This window comes from Pongo abelii, chromosome 22, assembly GCF_028885655.2.
Source record: "Pongo abelii isolate AG06213 chromosome 22, NHGRI_mPonAbe1-v2.0_pri, whole genome shotgun sequence".
Taxonomy (NCBI): domain Eukaryota; kingdom Metazoa; phylum Chordata; class Mammalia; order Primates; family Hominidae; genus Pongo; species Pongo abelii.
The window spans coordinates 49,792,297-49,808,373 of NC_072007.2; the positions used below are offsets into that span (position 1 = coordinate 49,792,297).

General features: G+C 41.2%; 1 protein-coding gene across 1 annotated transcript in view; it reads left to right on the forward strand.

The window, feature by feature from the left end:
- Positions 1–4,538: 4,538 nt before the first annotated feature.
- Positions 4,539–16,077, forward strand: part of SH3BGR (SH3 domain binding glutamate rich protein) — a 66,117-nt gene continuing 54,578 nt past the window's right edge. The window contains 3 exon segments of the mRNA XM_024239393.3: positions 4,539–4,580; positions 4,582–4,788; positions 15,112–15,297. Of these exon segments, the coding sequence (XP_024095161.1) occupies positions 4,554–4,580; positions 4,582–4,788; positions 15,112–15,297 (420 nt within the window). The 5' untranslated portion in view covers positions 4,539–4,553.

A 16,077-nucleotide genomic window follows, 5' to 3' on the forward strand; every position in this document is an offset into this window, starting at 1 on the left:
TAGACATGATAAGTCACTCTGCAAATCTGCCCTTGAATCTTTCTTTGCTTTTGCTTTTTTTTTTGAGACGTATCACTCTGTCGCTCAGGCTGGAGTGCGGTGGCGCCATCCCAGCTCACCACAACCTCCGCTTCCTGGGTTCAGGTGATTCTCCTGCATCAGCCTCAGCCTCCTGAGTAGCTGGGATTACAGGTGTGAGTCACAACACTTGGCTAATTCTTTTTGTATTTTTAGTAGAGATGGGGTTTTGCGATGTTGGCCAGGCTGGCCTTGAACTCCTGACCTCAAGTGATCTGCCCGCCTCGGCCTCCCAAAATGTTGGGATTTCAGGCATAAGCCACCGTGCCCGCTCTTTGCTTTTGCTTTTGAAGGGGTGTTCTTTTCTATGTATACAATGGAAGGAGAAGAGCCATGACCTTTCACTATTCTGGTGGCCATCTCCATCATGCCACATAATAAGCATAGCTTTTGTTTCTCTATATTAGGTTCTTAGGTTCCTAGGGATGCTGTAACAGATTACCATGAATTTAGGGGCTTAGAACAATAGAACTTTATCTTCTCACATTTCTGGAGGTCAGAAGTATGAAACCAAGTTGTCTGAAAGTCCATGTTTCCTCTGAAGGCTCTTAGGGAGAATTTTTTGAGTCTTCCAGCTTCTGGGGGCTCCTGCTATTCCTTGGCTTGTGGCAGCACCACTCCAATTTCTGCTTCCATCTTCACACGGTGTTCTTCTCTGTGTCTCCCTGTCTTGTCTTCTTATAAGGACAACCGGTCATTGGACTTAGGGCCCACCCTAAATTCAGGACGATTTAATCACAAGACCCCCCCCAACTGATTACATCTGTAAAGACTCTATTTCCAAATAAGGTTACATGCTGAGGTTTGGATGAACATGAACTTTGGTGAACAATATTCAACCCACTACAGTTATTATGGTAATCATTTCCATAATTCTACATAATAAACACGTGTCTTTATTTGTCATTTTAAGTTATCTGTAAAGTTATGTAAATCAAAACATATCATCTGGTATCATTTATCATGAGATCATCTGGGGGTCTCTATGAAGTTTATAGCCCAGTACCTCATGTCTTTAAATCAAAATTAGTCAAGTCAAAAAGTGATGTTATTTGACTTGTTAAAATATACTCCAACAGACGGACAAAATGAACTCCTGTTTCCTAAAATGAGATGCATCAAAAACAGAATGTCCTACTCGGGAGGCTGAGGCAGGAGAATCACTTGAATCTGGGAGGTGGAGGTTGCAGTGAGCTGAGATCAACCCACTGTACTCCAGCCTGGTGACAGAAACAAAAAACAAACAAACAAAAACAAAACAAAACCCCCAGAATGTCACAGCCAGAAGGATGAGGGGTTAGTTATGTATTTTTGCATTATTAACTGCTATTAAGTAAGCAGAAACCAGCTTCAAAAAAGCATAGCCAACACAACTTCAGCTGGAAAATTTCCAACTGACCTCGATAGACTGCCTGATGCCAGCCAATGGAAACATTGCCTCCCTCAGTACATGCCCCCACCCCCAAACGCCTTGCGGACCTACTACAACTCCAGTTGGACAAAGGACTGGTCTTATAAACATTCTTTATTGATAAACAGCTGCAGACCTCCAGCCAATTTTGGCCAGCTTATAGAAATTGCGCATAAAATGTCTTTGTGCCCTATAGTTCACCTGTTGTTATAAAGAGCCAAATTCCATCTCATTTTAATGCTAGAACTCCACCCCAAAGTGAACATGGAATGTATGATACATATATGTTTACCCACTGCACACATGCCTGAATTTCCTCATAAATATTAGTAGATCCTCTGCAACCTTGCTTGGTATGTATGTAAGGCTGACTCTGTTAAGACACAGGTACCAGCTCCTTCCTCCCTTCTGCAGCATGTGCATTTTTGGTTTTTCCTGTAAGCTGCATTCCCCAATCTGCAGGTTGTATCTCCCCCTAAAAATAAAATCTCCTTTCCTTCCTCCGTGGATCTCCTGGTCTTTGTGAACAGACGTAAACAGCAAGCACTGGAGATGCTGAATGGTTGGCTGCCTGCATCTTCACTAAATTATACACCTTCTTTCTGAAGTGGATTTTGTAAGTCAGGGGTTCATTGAGCTTTATTTTAAGATGCATTTGGAATGTTCGGTATTCCTGTTAATTATGTTGAAGCTTGTTTGTGTCATTAGTGTAATAATACATTAGAAGGAATCTTTCAGCTGGAGTTTTCACATTTTTAATTTGTACATTTTTATGGTCATTTTGAAAAGAATAAACTTAAAAAAATTCATAGTGAAAAGGGAGCACTAGGAATTTGAGGGTAGCATCTCAGGAGCTTCTCATGTGGTGTGGAGAGGAATGGGTGGGGCTGAAGGCTTGGATATGCCATTTCCTATTCCCGTCATCTCTAGTTCTATGTCCTCATGGTGAGTGGGCATAATAATGGAACACAGTTTTAGGGTTCTTATACAGGTTAAGGAAGTGGCTTATGCAAAGCACCTAGAGCAGATCTGGCACATGGACAACACCTACAAGTTGTTAGCTGTTATTTGAGTAGGAAATTAGTTTCTCCCCATGGTTTGCAGATGGAGGAGGTGTCATTATTGAGGGCAGTTTTCACCTGATATAATCAAGAGATGCGTATTCTCTAGAGCACATGAGAATCCAGCTATAGTTTATGTTACTAACTTACAAAGTCATTAGAAAATACGCCCCCACTTTCTTCAAGAATATTTGGAGAAATATGGCATGCTTATGTGGCAGACTTTAAGGTGTGAAAATATATAATTATATGAAAAAATAATACATACTGTAGAAATTTTGAAAATGCAGAAAAGAAAAATTAAACTGATCTGTAATGCTTGGTGTGCTTTAAAATAAAATTTATAATTCTACTGACTTAAATTTGGGGAACCATTAATCATCTTTATCAAGGACCTTATTTTTGGAGCAGCTAACTTTGCATGTTGAAGCCAAAAGTTAAATGTTGGTAGTCACCTCAATCATTCATTGTGATGTAGAGGCATTTAAGCGATATTCCGGAAACTGGGATATTCCAGGGACTGGGATGTCTTTTCTCGTTGCAGGCACCTACCTGAGGGGGTGGGAAACATGCCTCTGGGGCTCTGGGACTCAGGTGAAGAGGGAGTACAGAAGCCTCGAGATTCCTCTCTGCTCCAGAACGTCGGTGCCACGCAATCCATGATGAGCAGCAGGGGATTTTAAAAAGGGAGCCGGAGAACAGACAGAGAGACAGTGAGAGACTCAGTTATCTAAGAGAGCTAAATATCCCCCAAATGCTTCTTGAAAACCTAGCCCTTTGTCCCTAATGCCCTTGATCTTGATTTTGAAATCTTATCAGAAGAATTTGGGTAGCTGGCATTCGGGCTTCTTTGCTAGATTTTGTATTCCTTTAATTTAATTTGTTTGTTTGTTTGATTTGGTTTTGTTTTAGAGATGAGATCTTGTTCTGTCACCCAGACTGGAGTGCCGTGGGTGCGATCATAGCTCACTGCAGCCTCAAACTCCTGGCTAAAGGGCTCAAGGGATCCTTCCACCTCAGCCTTCCAGGTCGCTGGAAATACAGATACAGGCGCCTGCCAACATGCCTGGCTGTTTTTTTTTTTTTTTGTTATTGTTGTTGGTAAAGTCGTACCTCACTATGTTACCCAGACTGGTCTTGAACTTCTGGGCTCACGCAGTCCTCCTGCCTTGACCTCCCAAGGTGTTGGGATTACAGGTGTGGGACACTGCCCCGGCCCTTCTCTAACTTTTAACACATTTCAAAGTACCTATATAAACATTAAAATGTATAAACACAAATATATATAAATAAACACAAAATACCTATATAAACAAAAAGCCTATTATAAACAGATTATTTAGGTTTTTTTTTCCCAAGGACTTTAAAATAGTTAATAAACTTCAAGTCAGAGACAAGTAAATAAAATAGACAATTAGCTGGTTGCAGTCATGAGTATTGACAAGCCAGGGGCTATTTCCCTGCCTCCCTGGATGTCAGTGAAACTTTAGATGGCCCATGGCTGGTCAGTTTCTGTTCTTTAGGAGAAACAGGTGGGAAAGAGCACACTGGAAACAGCCACTCTTAAAGGAATTTCTGTTGTATGACAGTTTACTGAAAAAAATTTTTTTAACCTGCCAGGAAAAAAAAACAAAGTTGCTCTTTACTTAAAGGCCTCTGTGGCTATTCTGACCCTTCCAGTTTATTTGTTTGCCAAAAGCCCTGTAAACCCAGCCTCCTCCTAGACTGAGGTGGTGTTTTCTGGGCTTTTCCAACTCCCAAGAGCTCCTCCCTCACTTCTTTCGCCTCCTGCTGCTCTGTTACCGGGGCCCCACCTCCCTTTGCCCCAAGGCATCTCTGCACAGGTCTCCGATTGGTGCACAGCACAGCCTGGCCTTTTAGGGACTGTTGTCGGGCGTTTAAAGTGATAGGGAAAGGGTCCAGTGGCTGCTTTTATCAACCAATCAAATATTTTCCTGACAGATCCCAAAATATTCCTGAGCCAATGGAGGGGGTAGCCCAAGATGCCTCTGCTGCTCCTTGGAGAGACAAGAGCCTCTTAAGTTGGAGCGGGAGTGCTGGAGCCCAGTGGAGCCCTGGGCTGCCGCCAGCCCCGACCTGGCACTTGCTTGCCTGTGTCACTGTCAGGATTTGTCTAGCGGCGCATTCCCTAACAGGGGTGTGTTGGGGGGAGTCCTCTTTCCAACTATCAAAATGGTTATCAAAGTGTTTGTTGCTACATCTTCTGGGTCCATAGCGGTAGGTGTCTGGTGGACTCTTTCTTCCTATACTCTTTTCTGAATAACTTAGAGTTGGAAATATGGCCAACGTTGGCCTTCAGTTTCTTTTTTGCGTGTAGTCAGCTGTGGCTCTGCAATAAGTATGTGCGCCCTTTGCTTTCTGCATTTGATTTCATAGTGTTGAAAAAGCATGGAAAGGGTGTAATCTGGATGGTTGGGTGTGAAAAGGGATTCAAGTAAGGAGGCGTGCTTGACGCTAGAATTTTTAACATATGATTCGTGTTGTGTTGCCTTGTGAATATCATAGAAGTAGGGACTTTTTTGTGTGTGTTTCTGCCATTCATTCTGCAAGGCTTAAACTAATTTAAAATTGTAAATAAATGATACTTTGTGTAACACTGTTTGGAGGGGATGATGAACCAGATTGCTAAAATGACTCCGGGGTATAATCAGTTGTATATGCCATGTAATGATGTAACCATACTGAAAGTGTAAAGTTAGCATGTGTAATACATTGTTTGAGGAAAGTGATGTCACAGTGACCAGAGCAGACGTCTCTCAGGCCACAGTTATAAACACTCCAGGCATTCGGACGGCCCCAAAATAAGAGCTGAAAGCCGACCTTCATAACAGTGCTTTGTCTAATTTTCTTGAGACCATCCACCTCTTCAATTCTGGCCTTCATTCTGTGCAGGCTGGACCTGCCATAAGAAATAGGGGTGATGAAGTGACGCATTTCTCTTTGGAAATGGGTCAGACTTTGATTTTAGGCTTGAACCTATATAGTGTGTCTGTCTGTCTTGGACTGATATTTCGACCAGCATTTTAGCAGCAGTTAGGAAGGCTGTGGAGAGAAAAAACAGTTTTACTAAACCCAAGAGTTAGAGACCAGCAAGGCGGCTGTTTCCTTTTATATCTAGTTTCTGGAGGATCTCAGGTTTCGCCTGGGATTTCAGCAGCCACTCTGCCAGAGACGGTACCCAGAGTAAGCCATTGGCTGGGGTGACAGCCCCAAAGGCAGCCGCTGAGTGCCACCACTCCCAGCCCCGAAAATTCATGAGGTTTCCAGAGAGGGTGAGAAGAAAGCAGGAGAAAATAGCTTGGCTGTCCCTTCTGCTAAGCACAACTGAGCAGCGATTGTTTTAGTGATCTCTAGAACAAATTAGCCGAAAAAGATGAGAACACACTCCAAATGTGAAACTCTGCAAAATCTTTTGTGGCTATTGATGACTGCTGAAACTTTCAGTTGATCTAGAAGGAGTAAATTTTTTGACTATTGGATAAAAAATATTTTTTGGGGGGGAAAATGGTTTTGGTGGGCTCTAAATATGTTGTTGATGCTCATTGCTGAAAACTTTACCTCTTACCTGCCAGTCCTCTATATAGTCTGTAGACCTGGTCTACATATTCTTCAGAAGACAATCAATAAGTTAATGGATTTTAAGGTTTATTTGTTGTCCTGTGTTCTTGAAGTTTGGGCCCATAATTTAGTTAGCTTCGGATGACCTGGAGAGGCAACGTTCATCCCAGAGTCTTGGAAAAGCCAAGTTAGTTTTGGTTCCCTAAGCAAATGTTTCAGTGCCACTTGTAACTGTATGACCTTGGGAAAGTTATTTCACCTTGTTAAGCCTCAATTTCCTTGTCTGTAAAATGAGGATAAGAATAGTGCCTACCTCATAGTGTTGTCATGAAGACTGATGAAATGATGTGCGTGGGTGCCCTGCATGGTGTCAAGTGTTTATCAGCACTCAAGAAATGTTCTAATGATTAGTGAATGTTATTCATACTTACTAGCTACTATTAGTTAGTATTAGTTGCTACTATAATTGTTATTTATTAGTTACTGTTAATGAATATTAATTAGGATTTCAGTTATAATTATTAGTTACTATAATTATTAGCTAATATTATTTAGTAGATCGGGGTCTATGATCAGTATGTGTGAGAAGAACTTTCCAGAACCACATCATGGGAGAATTTCTGCCTTAGCCATAAGAATGAGAATTGATTATCCCCACGGCGTCAGTGCTAATGATTTTTCATGGGTAGAGAAATTTCACTCAAAAGCTTCTTGGCAGGAAAACCCCAGAGTGGCTTCTTGTGCCCATGCTACTGTGTGGCAGTCAGTCTGCCAAGCCTTTCCTACTTATTTCTTCAGCCTGTACATTTAAAAAATAGATTCTTGCCTGACACCCCATCAGTAAGGGCATTCTGACTTCTGTTGGTTGAATGAAATAAATGAGAAAGGAAAAGCAAATTGTAATCTCCTTATGAGGAATTAAATACATGCAGCTGTGGCTGCATCTCAATTTTAATAGTTGACTTCAAAGAGCTGTGGCACATTTTACCACGTTCTGGACGGATTTGGGTTAAGAGACCCTGGGGAGCAGGAGAGGGCACGTGACTTCTTCTAGGACCCTCCTCTCTTTCAGAAGGCCACAGTGGGGCAGGGGGGACAAAGGGAGAGAGGACAGTCCCTGCTGTCTCCAAGATGCACAGCCCCGGGAACCGATCTTTAAGGACAGACCCTCATAGTGGCTCTTGGGCTTCTCAGTCCTTTCTCCATCTTGATTGACAATGTAAATATCATGGGAAAAATATGACTCTTGAATTAGATCGTTGAGTGTCATTCTTGAAAAATTCATTCATTTATTGGAGCCTCAGCATTGTTATAAAATAGCCATCCAAATACCTACCTAGATAGCCCGTGTGACAGTGCACTGGGATGGTGGTGTGCTGTGACAGTGCAGGTTTTCAGCCTAAGGTACAAAATACTTTTCCATGCATCATCTTCTTCAGTTCCCACCAAAACCCCGTGAGGAAGACATTGTTACATCCAGTTTGCAGATGAAGAAATTGGAGATCAGAGCCCTTGCTCAGAAAGCAGCCTTTCAAGCTAGGATGGAAACACAGGTCGTCTCTGGCTCGAATCCAGTGTGCTTTATACTACAGTACGGTGATCTCAGTTGGAAAGTCTCCTAACTGTACAAGACAATAAACGAGAGGTGCCAAGTGAGTGTCAATAAGAGGCGCTGCTGTCAGATCACTCCGACACGGTCTAGTAGCTAACAGTGTCTGGGTGACTTTAGGACAGAGAACAATCCTTTCTTATAAGTAAATGTAACAGGATAGGAAAACGGAGCTCTCTGAGTCTTCACTGAGGTCCCCGAGGCTCCAAACAATGACACCCCAAATACCCCCAGATCCTGTAGAGCCACTACTCAGGACAGACAGTGCAGCCTGGGGGGCCAGCATGGGCCATGGCACCCTGGAGGGTGGAGAAGGGGCAAAGGGGGAGAGGTGAAGAGTAGGAGTGTGTCCGTGATGGGAACTGATGGGGTGCTAGGCACACCCCTCCCTCTGGGCCATAAAGAGAAGGACTCTTCCAAGAGCTGATGCTGTGTCCCTGGGAGTCAGCTCAGCAGGCGCTGTGAGGAGCTGCACTTTGCAGGCCCACAGGAGCTCCTTGATCAGGGACCCTGCAAGGGGGAGGATTTTGGAGGACAGGGGCCCCATGCTAGAGCCAGGGCATAGGGGTGCAGGAAGACGACAGTGCCGGCCAGGTTAGCTCATGTGCTCACTCCCCTCTTCCCTCCTCTGGCCTGGATCCTAAGACCCTTTTCTGCAGGCTCCCAGCCCAGGCAGAACTCAAGTGCCCTGAATAGCCTGATGAGCAATGCACTGGGCTCTGTTTAAATGACTGGTGTTTGGGGGATTACAGGGAGCAAACAGATTTCATTTGTCTTCTTCTTTTTCTCCTTTTTTGGGGATGAGGGCTGAGAAATGGCACTTAACGCAATGCCATGCGTCCAACAGTCCGGCAATGGACCTGGATGCAATTGCCTGTCTTGTGAGGCTTAATCGTAAGCATGGTCTTCCCCTCCCATTGTCTCCATCTCTTTTTACCTTTCTAATAGAAGAAACATAAGTCAAGACTTTTGGAAATGTTTTTCACCTATTCCAAAATTGTGGAATAAAATATAACTTTTTTCCCATCCCACATCAAGCCCTGAGGCATGGTTGATAGAGTGGAAATAATGTTGGTGAGGTGGCTTGGACCTGGGCCAGCTGCCTCCCAGGCTGATTTGTGCTCCCAAGAGGGTATCTCAGAAGGCTTTGGAGAAAGAGCAGACAGGGGTTTGGACCGAATAAGGAGTTGCCTTCTGAGTAGTTAATTAAAAGTAAAATTGCCTAAAATGAAGGCATCTCTACTCTTTGAAATAGCAAAGTCATCTCTGAAAAGATGTAAGGGAATAAGTGCTTTATAAAATGGCATGAATAGTTATGGACAGGTTGGAAAAGATGTGTAGAGAATGTGATTAATTAAAATGATGATTTAGTCCAACAACCTGTCATCAGGTCTGATGGGATTTTGTAACGTTGAAAATTCAGCCGTGAAGCTGTGGAATTTGGAGCAGTTTCTATGCGGGGGGGCAGATCTATGTGCCAGGCATCCACAGCACAGCTGTGGGAGGAGGGCACCTTGGTGGGGAGCATGCACCTCCTCCTTTGGTTCTCATAGGCCTGATCCTGGGGAATTACCAGAGTCCATATGCCAGAAGTTTAAGAGAAATTCCATCATTCCGCACCTTTCTGTCTATATTTATTTGTCCATGCTTGCCCCAAACTGCAATACCTTTGTTGGCCTGAGTCTTACAGATTCAGTAAGTGTTGTGTTGTGGCAAACAGAGCCTTTAATTTATTGATCTAATGTTTTTAGTTCCATTGTCTTTTTTATATTGATGGTATAAGTGTTAATTAAATTAAATGTGTGATTACCATTTATATAAGTTTATATGTGATTTCTATACTTATTTATATAAAATTTTATAATATATATTGACTTTATGTCAATTTTGTTTTAAAAATTAACATAGTAAATATAAAATTTTAAAAAATTAAGAATTACTTGATATTAATTTCTATTATATACTTTATATACCATATATAATCAAATCACCATCAAGACCAAATTATATATAAATCATATAAATTATGTATATTGTATAAGTTATATTACATTATATTATATAAATCATATAAAAATCATATATATAGTTAAATATAAAAATCTTATATATGATTATTAGATATTATATAGTTATATATAAAAGTCTTATATATAAGATTATTATAATATAGTTACATATATAAATCTTGTTATATATAAGATTATTATAATATAGTTATATATAAATCTTATTATATATAAGACTATTATATATTATATAGTTACATATGTAAATCTTATTATATATAAGATTATTGTATATTATATAGTTATATATAAATCTTATATATAAGATTATTACATATTATATAGTTATATATAAATCTTATTATATATAAGATTATATATTATATAGTTATATATAAATATTATATATAAGATTATTATGTATTATATAGTTATATATATAAATCTTATTATATATAAGATTATTATATATTACATAGTTATATATATAAATCTTATATATATGATTATTATATATTATATAGTTATATATAAATCTTACTATATATGAGATTATTATATATTATATAGTTATATAATTTGGTCTTGGAGGTGATTTGGTTCTAGGGCTTAAGTATCCAGATTTGTCTTACCTTTCCTTATATTATGAAACACCCAGCCGGGCACTGTAGGTCTTGCTTGTAATCCCAGCACTTTAGGAGGCCTAGGCAGGTGGATCACTTGAGCCCACGATTTTGAGACCAGCCTGGGCAATATGGTGAAACTCCATCTCTACCAAAAATTAGCCAGACATGGTGGTGTGCGTCCGTAGTCCCAGCTATTCGGGAGGCTGAGGTGGGAGAATCACTTGACCCTGGGGAGATTGGCTGCAGTGAGCCAAGATCGTGCCACTGCGCTCCAGCCTGGGCAACAGACGGAGACCCTGTGTCAAAACAAAAAACAAAAAAAAAACAAGAAACAAAAACCCCAAACAAACACCCTAACACCCTATACATGAGTCATTAAATTTGGCAAAAGTGAATAAAATAGATATTTTGGTTTACATGTCTCTAAGAAAGAAGTTGAGTTTAGTTAAAAGAGGGTTTGCATCCAGATATTAGATTTGGGACAGGCATGTACCTTTTACAGCATTTGTTTGAAACCCTCAAAGTGTAGTCCTTGTAAACAAGGCACATGAAAATGACAAGGGGCTCTTGTGCTCTGTAAAACATTTTTGTGAGTTGTTTCTATATGAGATGATATTCTATTCAGAAGACTTTAAAAAAATTGAGATATTAAATATTGTCATGTCAAAGAAAATATTTAAAGTTTATTTATTTATTTATTATTTATTTATTTTTTTAAATTTGAGATGGAGTCTTGCTCTGTCGCCCAGGCTGGAGTACAGTGGTGCAATATTGGCTCACTGCAACCTCTGCCTCCTGGATTCAAGTGATTCTCCTGCCTCAGCCTCTTGAGTAGCTGGGATTACAGATGTGTGCCACCACACCCAGCTAATTTTTGTATTTTTAGTAGAGACAAGGTTTTGCCATGTTGGTCAGGCTGGTTTCAAACTCCTGACCTCAGGTGATCCACCTACCTCGGCCTCCCAAGATGCTGGGATTACAGGCATGATCCACTGTGCCTGGCCTAAATCTCACTTTTTTTTTTTTTTTTTTTTTTTTTTTTTTTTGAGACAGAGTCTTACTCTGTCACCCAGGCTGGAGTGCAGTGGCGTGATCTGGGCTCACTGCAACCTCCGCCTCTGGGGTTCAAGTGATCCCCCCGCTTCAGCCTCCCAAGTAGCTGGGATTACAGACATGCGCCACCACGCCTGCCTCATTTTTGTATTTTTAGTAGAGACGAGGTTTCACCATGTTGGCCAGGCTGGTCTCGAACTCCTGGTCTCAGATGATCTGCCTGCCTTAGCTTCCTAAAGTTCTAGGATTACAGGCCTGAGCCACCGTATCCGGCCAAGTTTTAATCTTACTCTTAATAAATGGCCATACTTTTGCCTCATTATCCTGAGTGTATTCTATATCTATATTGTACCAATTAGTTCTGTACTTTTTTTTTCACCCAAACAAGCAGTTTAAGAATCTATTCACATGAAGGACTTGGCACAATGTCTTGTGCAAAGTAGAGAGTCAATAAATAACTGTTGATTGATTATTTGTTTTATTACCTTTTCTTTCTCCTCCTTCCCTCCCTCCCTCTCTCTCTGCCTTCCTTCCTTCCTTCCTCCTTTTTTCTTTTTCTTTTTTTTTTTTTTTGAGACGGAGTCTCACTCTGTCGCCAAGCTGGAGTTCAGTGGCACGATATCTGCTCACTGCAACCTCCGCCTCCCGGATTCAAGCAATTCTCCTGCGTCAGCCTCCCAAGTAGCTTGGACTACAGGTGTGCGCCACCATGCCCAGCTAATTTTTGTATTTTTAGTAGAGACAGGGTCTCACCATGTTGGCCAGGATAGTCTCGATCTCTTCACTTTGTGATCCGTCCACTTCGGCCTCCCAAAGTGCTGAGATTACAGGCATGAACCGCCACGCCTGGGCCTTTTTTTTTTCTTTCTTTCTTTTTCTTTCTGACAGGGTCTTGTTCTATTGCCAAGGCTGGAGTGCAGTGATGTGATCATAGCTCATTGCAGCCTCCACCTCCGAGGCTCAAATGATCTTCCCACCTCTTGAGTAGCTGGGACTACAGGCATGCACCACCACTCCTGTCTAATTTTTAAATTTTTTGTAGAGATGTGGTCTCTACAAAAACTTTTTGTAGAGGCCCTATCTCGACAAAAATTTGTTTGCCCAGGCTGGTCTTGACCTCCTGGGCTCAAGTGATTCTTCCACTTTCAGCCTCCCAAAGTGCTGGGATTACAGGTGTGAGCCACTGCACCTGGCCTGATTACACTTTCTGTAAGTTTCTCTCTGTGGTTATTAAAATGGGGTCCACAGAGTCTGCTGTAACTTATTTGCCAGTGTTTATAAAAGATGGCATCCTACATTTTCAGGAGTGAATTCTTTGAAGAGAGAAAATTGTAATTGCTTTTGTAATTGTTTATGGGGAAGGAGTTCTAAGTTTGAGGGATGGCCACGCTGGTAAGAAATGGCTACTGGCAGATACAGTCATTACATGTTACACAGGTAGAGAAAGGACATTCAACCATGTTCCCTTAGGTGTGGCTGCACTGAACTCAGAGAGGAGCCGGGTGCGAGTAGGAAAGGAGGAACCTGTGGGAGAAAAGGGTTGTTTTGCTGTGTGGCTTTTTTATGTGCTAGGAGAAACATCCTCCAGCTTTTTCCAGTCCCTGCTTGTACCCTTCCCCTCCAATAATCTCTATGTGAGCTTTTTAATCTCCTGTAATATTTCTAAAGCTACTTTTAGTTCAATGTGACTAATACTGTTACTTTCATAACTGAATGAAACGCATTTTAGTGTGGGTATACTTGATATTTGAATTTCATAGTAAAGTATCTTTTTTATTTTATTTTATTATTTTATTTTATTTTTTAAAAATTAAACTAAAAAATTTTTTTTGAGACAGAGTCTCACTTTGTCGCCCAGGCTAGAGTGCAGGGCTTACTGCAACCTCCTCCTCCCAGGTTCCAGCGATTCTACTGCCTCAGCCTCCCGAGTAGCGGAGATTACAGGCGCATGCCACCACGCCCGGGTAATTTTTGTATGTTTAGTAGAGATGGGGTTTCACCATGTTGGTCAGGCTGGTCTTGAACTCCTGACCTCGTGATCCACCCACCTCGGCCTCCCAAAGTGTTGGGATTACAGGCATGAGCCACCGCACCCGGCCTTCTATTCTTCTTTAAACAAAATTTTTATTTTATTTTTAAGAGACAGGGTCCTGCTTTGTCACCCAAGCTGGAGTGCAGTGGCATGATCAGCACACTGTAACCTCGAACTCCTGGGCTCAAGCAATCCTTCTGTCTCAACCTCCCAAAGTGCAGGGATTATAGGCGTGAGCCACATTGTCTGGCCTCTTTTTTCTCTTCTTTCCCTTTTCCCAATCCCTTGTCTTCCCAATTCTGATTTACTTTTTGGCCGTTAAAGCTTTGCAAAAAATTAAAAGTATTTTGAAGACTGCAAAAAAGATACGAGAGCATCTCTTTTCCAATTAGGTCATGTTAAAAGACAACATTACAACTCAATTGTAGATTTTTTTTTTTTTTTTTTTGCGACAGAGTTTTGCTCTTGTTGCCCAGGCTGGAGTGCAGTGGCGCAATATCAGCTCACCACAACCTCCGCCTCTTGGGTTCAAGCGATTCTCCTGCTTCAGTCTCCCGAGTAGCTGGGATTACAAGGCATGCGCCACCATGCCAGGCTAATTTTGTATTTTTAGTAGAGATGAGGTTTCTCCATGTTGGTCAGGCTGGTCTTGAACTCCTGACCTCAGGTGATCTGTCCACCTCGGCCTCCTAAAGTGCTGGGATTATAGGTGTGAGCCACTGTGCCTGGCTGTTTGTAGATCTTAATTGGCTTTTGTGATTCCAGAATCTGGCAGCAGTCCAGACCAAAAAATGGTTCACAAAGCTCTGCCCCACCACACGTGCAGGTTATATTTATCGCCAGAGAAAAGGAAATGACATTCAGAAAAAGGATGTGAAGTACACACAGCTAGGTTGGGTTATAACTCAGTATTTGCCTTATTTGAAAGTGGTTTGAACAGTTGGCCGCCTGTGATTGGCTGAAGCTTGTCTGCTCAGGTCTGGTTACAAAGGCAAATTTCTAGTTAGGTTTTCAGTTTGTTTATGTGCTAAGCTAGGTTCAGTTCATCACCTAGGACTCCTATGGAGTCTTCTAAAGCCCAAATTTAGTTTTAACAGTTGATTATACAATAATTAATTAATTATTTTCTTTATTTATATTTTTTTGAGATGGAATCTTGCTCTGTCACCCAGGCTGGATTGCAGTGGCATGATCTCGGCTCACTGCAACCTCCACCTCCCGGGCTCAAGTGATTCTCCTGCCTCAGCCTCGCAAGTAGCTGGGATTACAGGCGTGTGCTACCATGCTTGGCTAATTTTTATATTTTTAGTAGAGACAAGATTTCACCACGTTGGTCAAGCTGGTGTCGAACCTCTTACCTCAAGCGATCCACCTGCCTTGGCCTCCCAGAGTGCTGGGATTACAGGTGTGAGCCATCGCACCCAGCCTGATTATATAATAATTTAAGCATTGATGATGCTAAAATTTCAGAATTTAAATAGTCATTTGGTTGACGCTTTATAACAAAGAGGTGTGATTCTATTTTTTTCTTTGTTTGAATACTTAACAAAATTATTTGTGTTGTATAGTATAACTAGAGGAAGGATTTAATTTTTGTAAATGTAAGCAAAATATTTTTCATAAACAGCCTAATATTTCCCTACTCTTGACCAGATTAGGAAGAAACAGCAAGAAGTAGTGGGTTTTTTGGAAGCGAATAAAATCGACTTTAAGGAATTAGATATTGCTGGAGATGAAGACAATAGGAGGTGGATGAGAGAGAATGTTCCTGGAGAGAAAAAACCTCAAAATGGGATTCCTTTGCCTCCCCAGATCTTCAATGAGGAGCAGTACTGTGGGGTGAGTATGTGCTTCTATTAAAAATCCTGCTGTGTGCGTGTTTATTAGAAATTTTCTAAAGCAGATTAATTTTGAGTCAGCATTTGAAATTATTCACAACTGTCAGGTCATGATCTATTTCTGCCATCCAATAGCTGGATGGTAGATCCATTATGAATAATCAATATTTGAGATTTAGAAAAGGACAGAAACAATATCATGATGATTCAGAAGTTTTGGGGATTATTTCAGGTTCTTTCTTTTATTTTGAAGAATTGAGGTCACATGTTCAAAAAATATATACACTTAGCTAGGAATTCTGTTCAGCCTTTCAGTGTGCACACACATGTATCTTTACAGGAACATGGTAAGTTTTCTCTGTTGCCCAGGCTGGAGTGTAGTGGTGCAATCATGGCTCACTGCAGCCTGTTTCTCTTGGGCTCAAGCGATCCTCTCACTTCAGCCTCTTGAGTAGCTGGGACTGCAGGAGTGCAGTACTCCACCCAGCTAATTTTTAAATTTTTTGTAGAGACAGGGTCTCCCTATGTTGCCCAGGCTGCTCTGGAACTCCTGGCCTCAAGTGATCCTTCTGCCTTGGCCTCCCAAAGTGCTGGGACTACAGGTGTGAGCCACTGTGCCCGGCAAGTTTTCACTTTTATAAAATTGATTTGTAGAAATAAAGTCTTACTATAGATACAAGATAAATTTGTGTAACTTTAATTAGTTTGAAAACTGTTCTGGGCATTTTGGTTATAACAACAATTTTGTTTTATACATTTGATAGTTCATTTCACCGTAAGA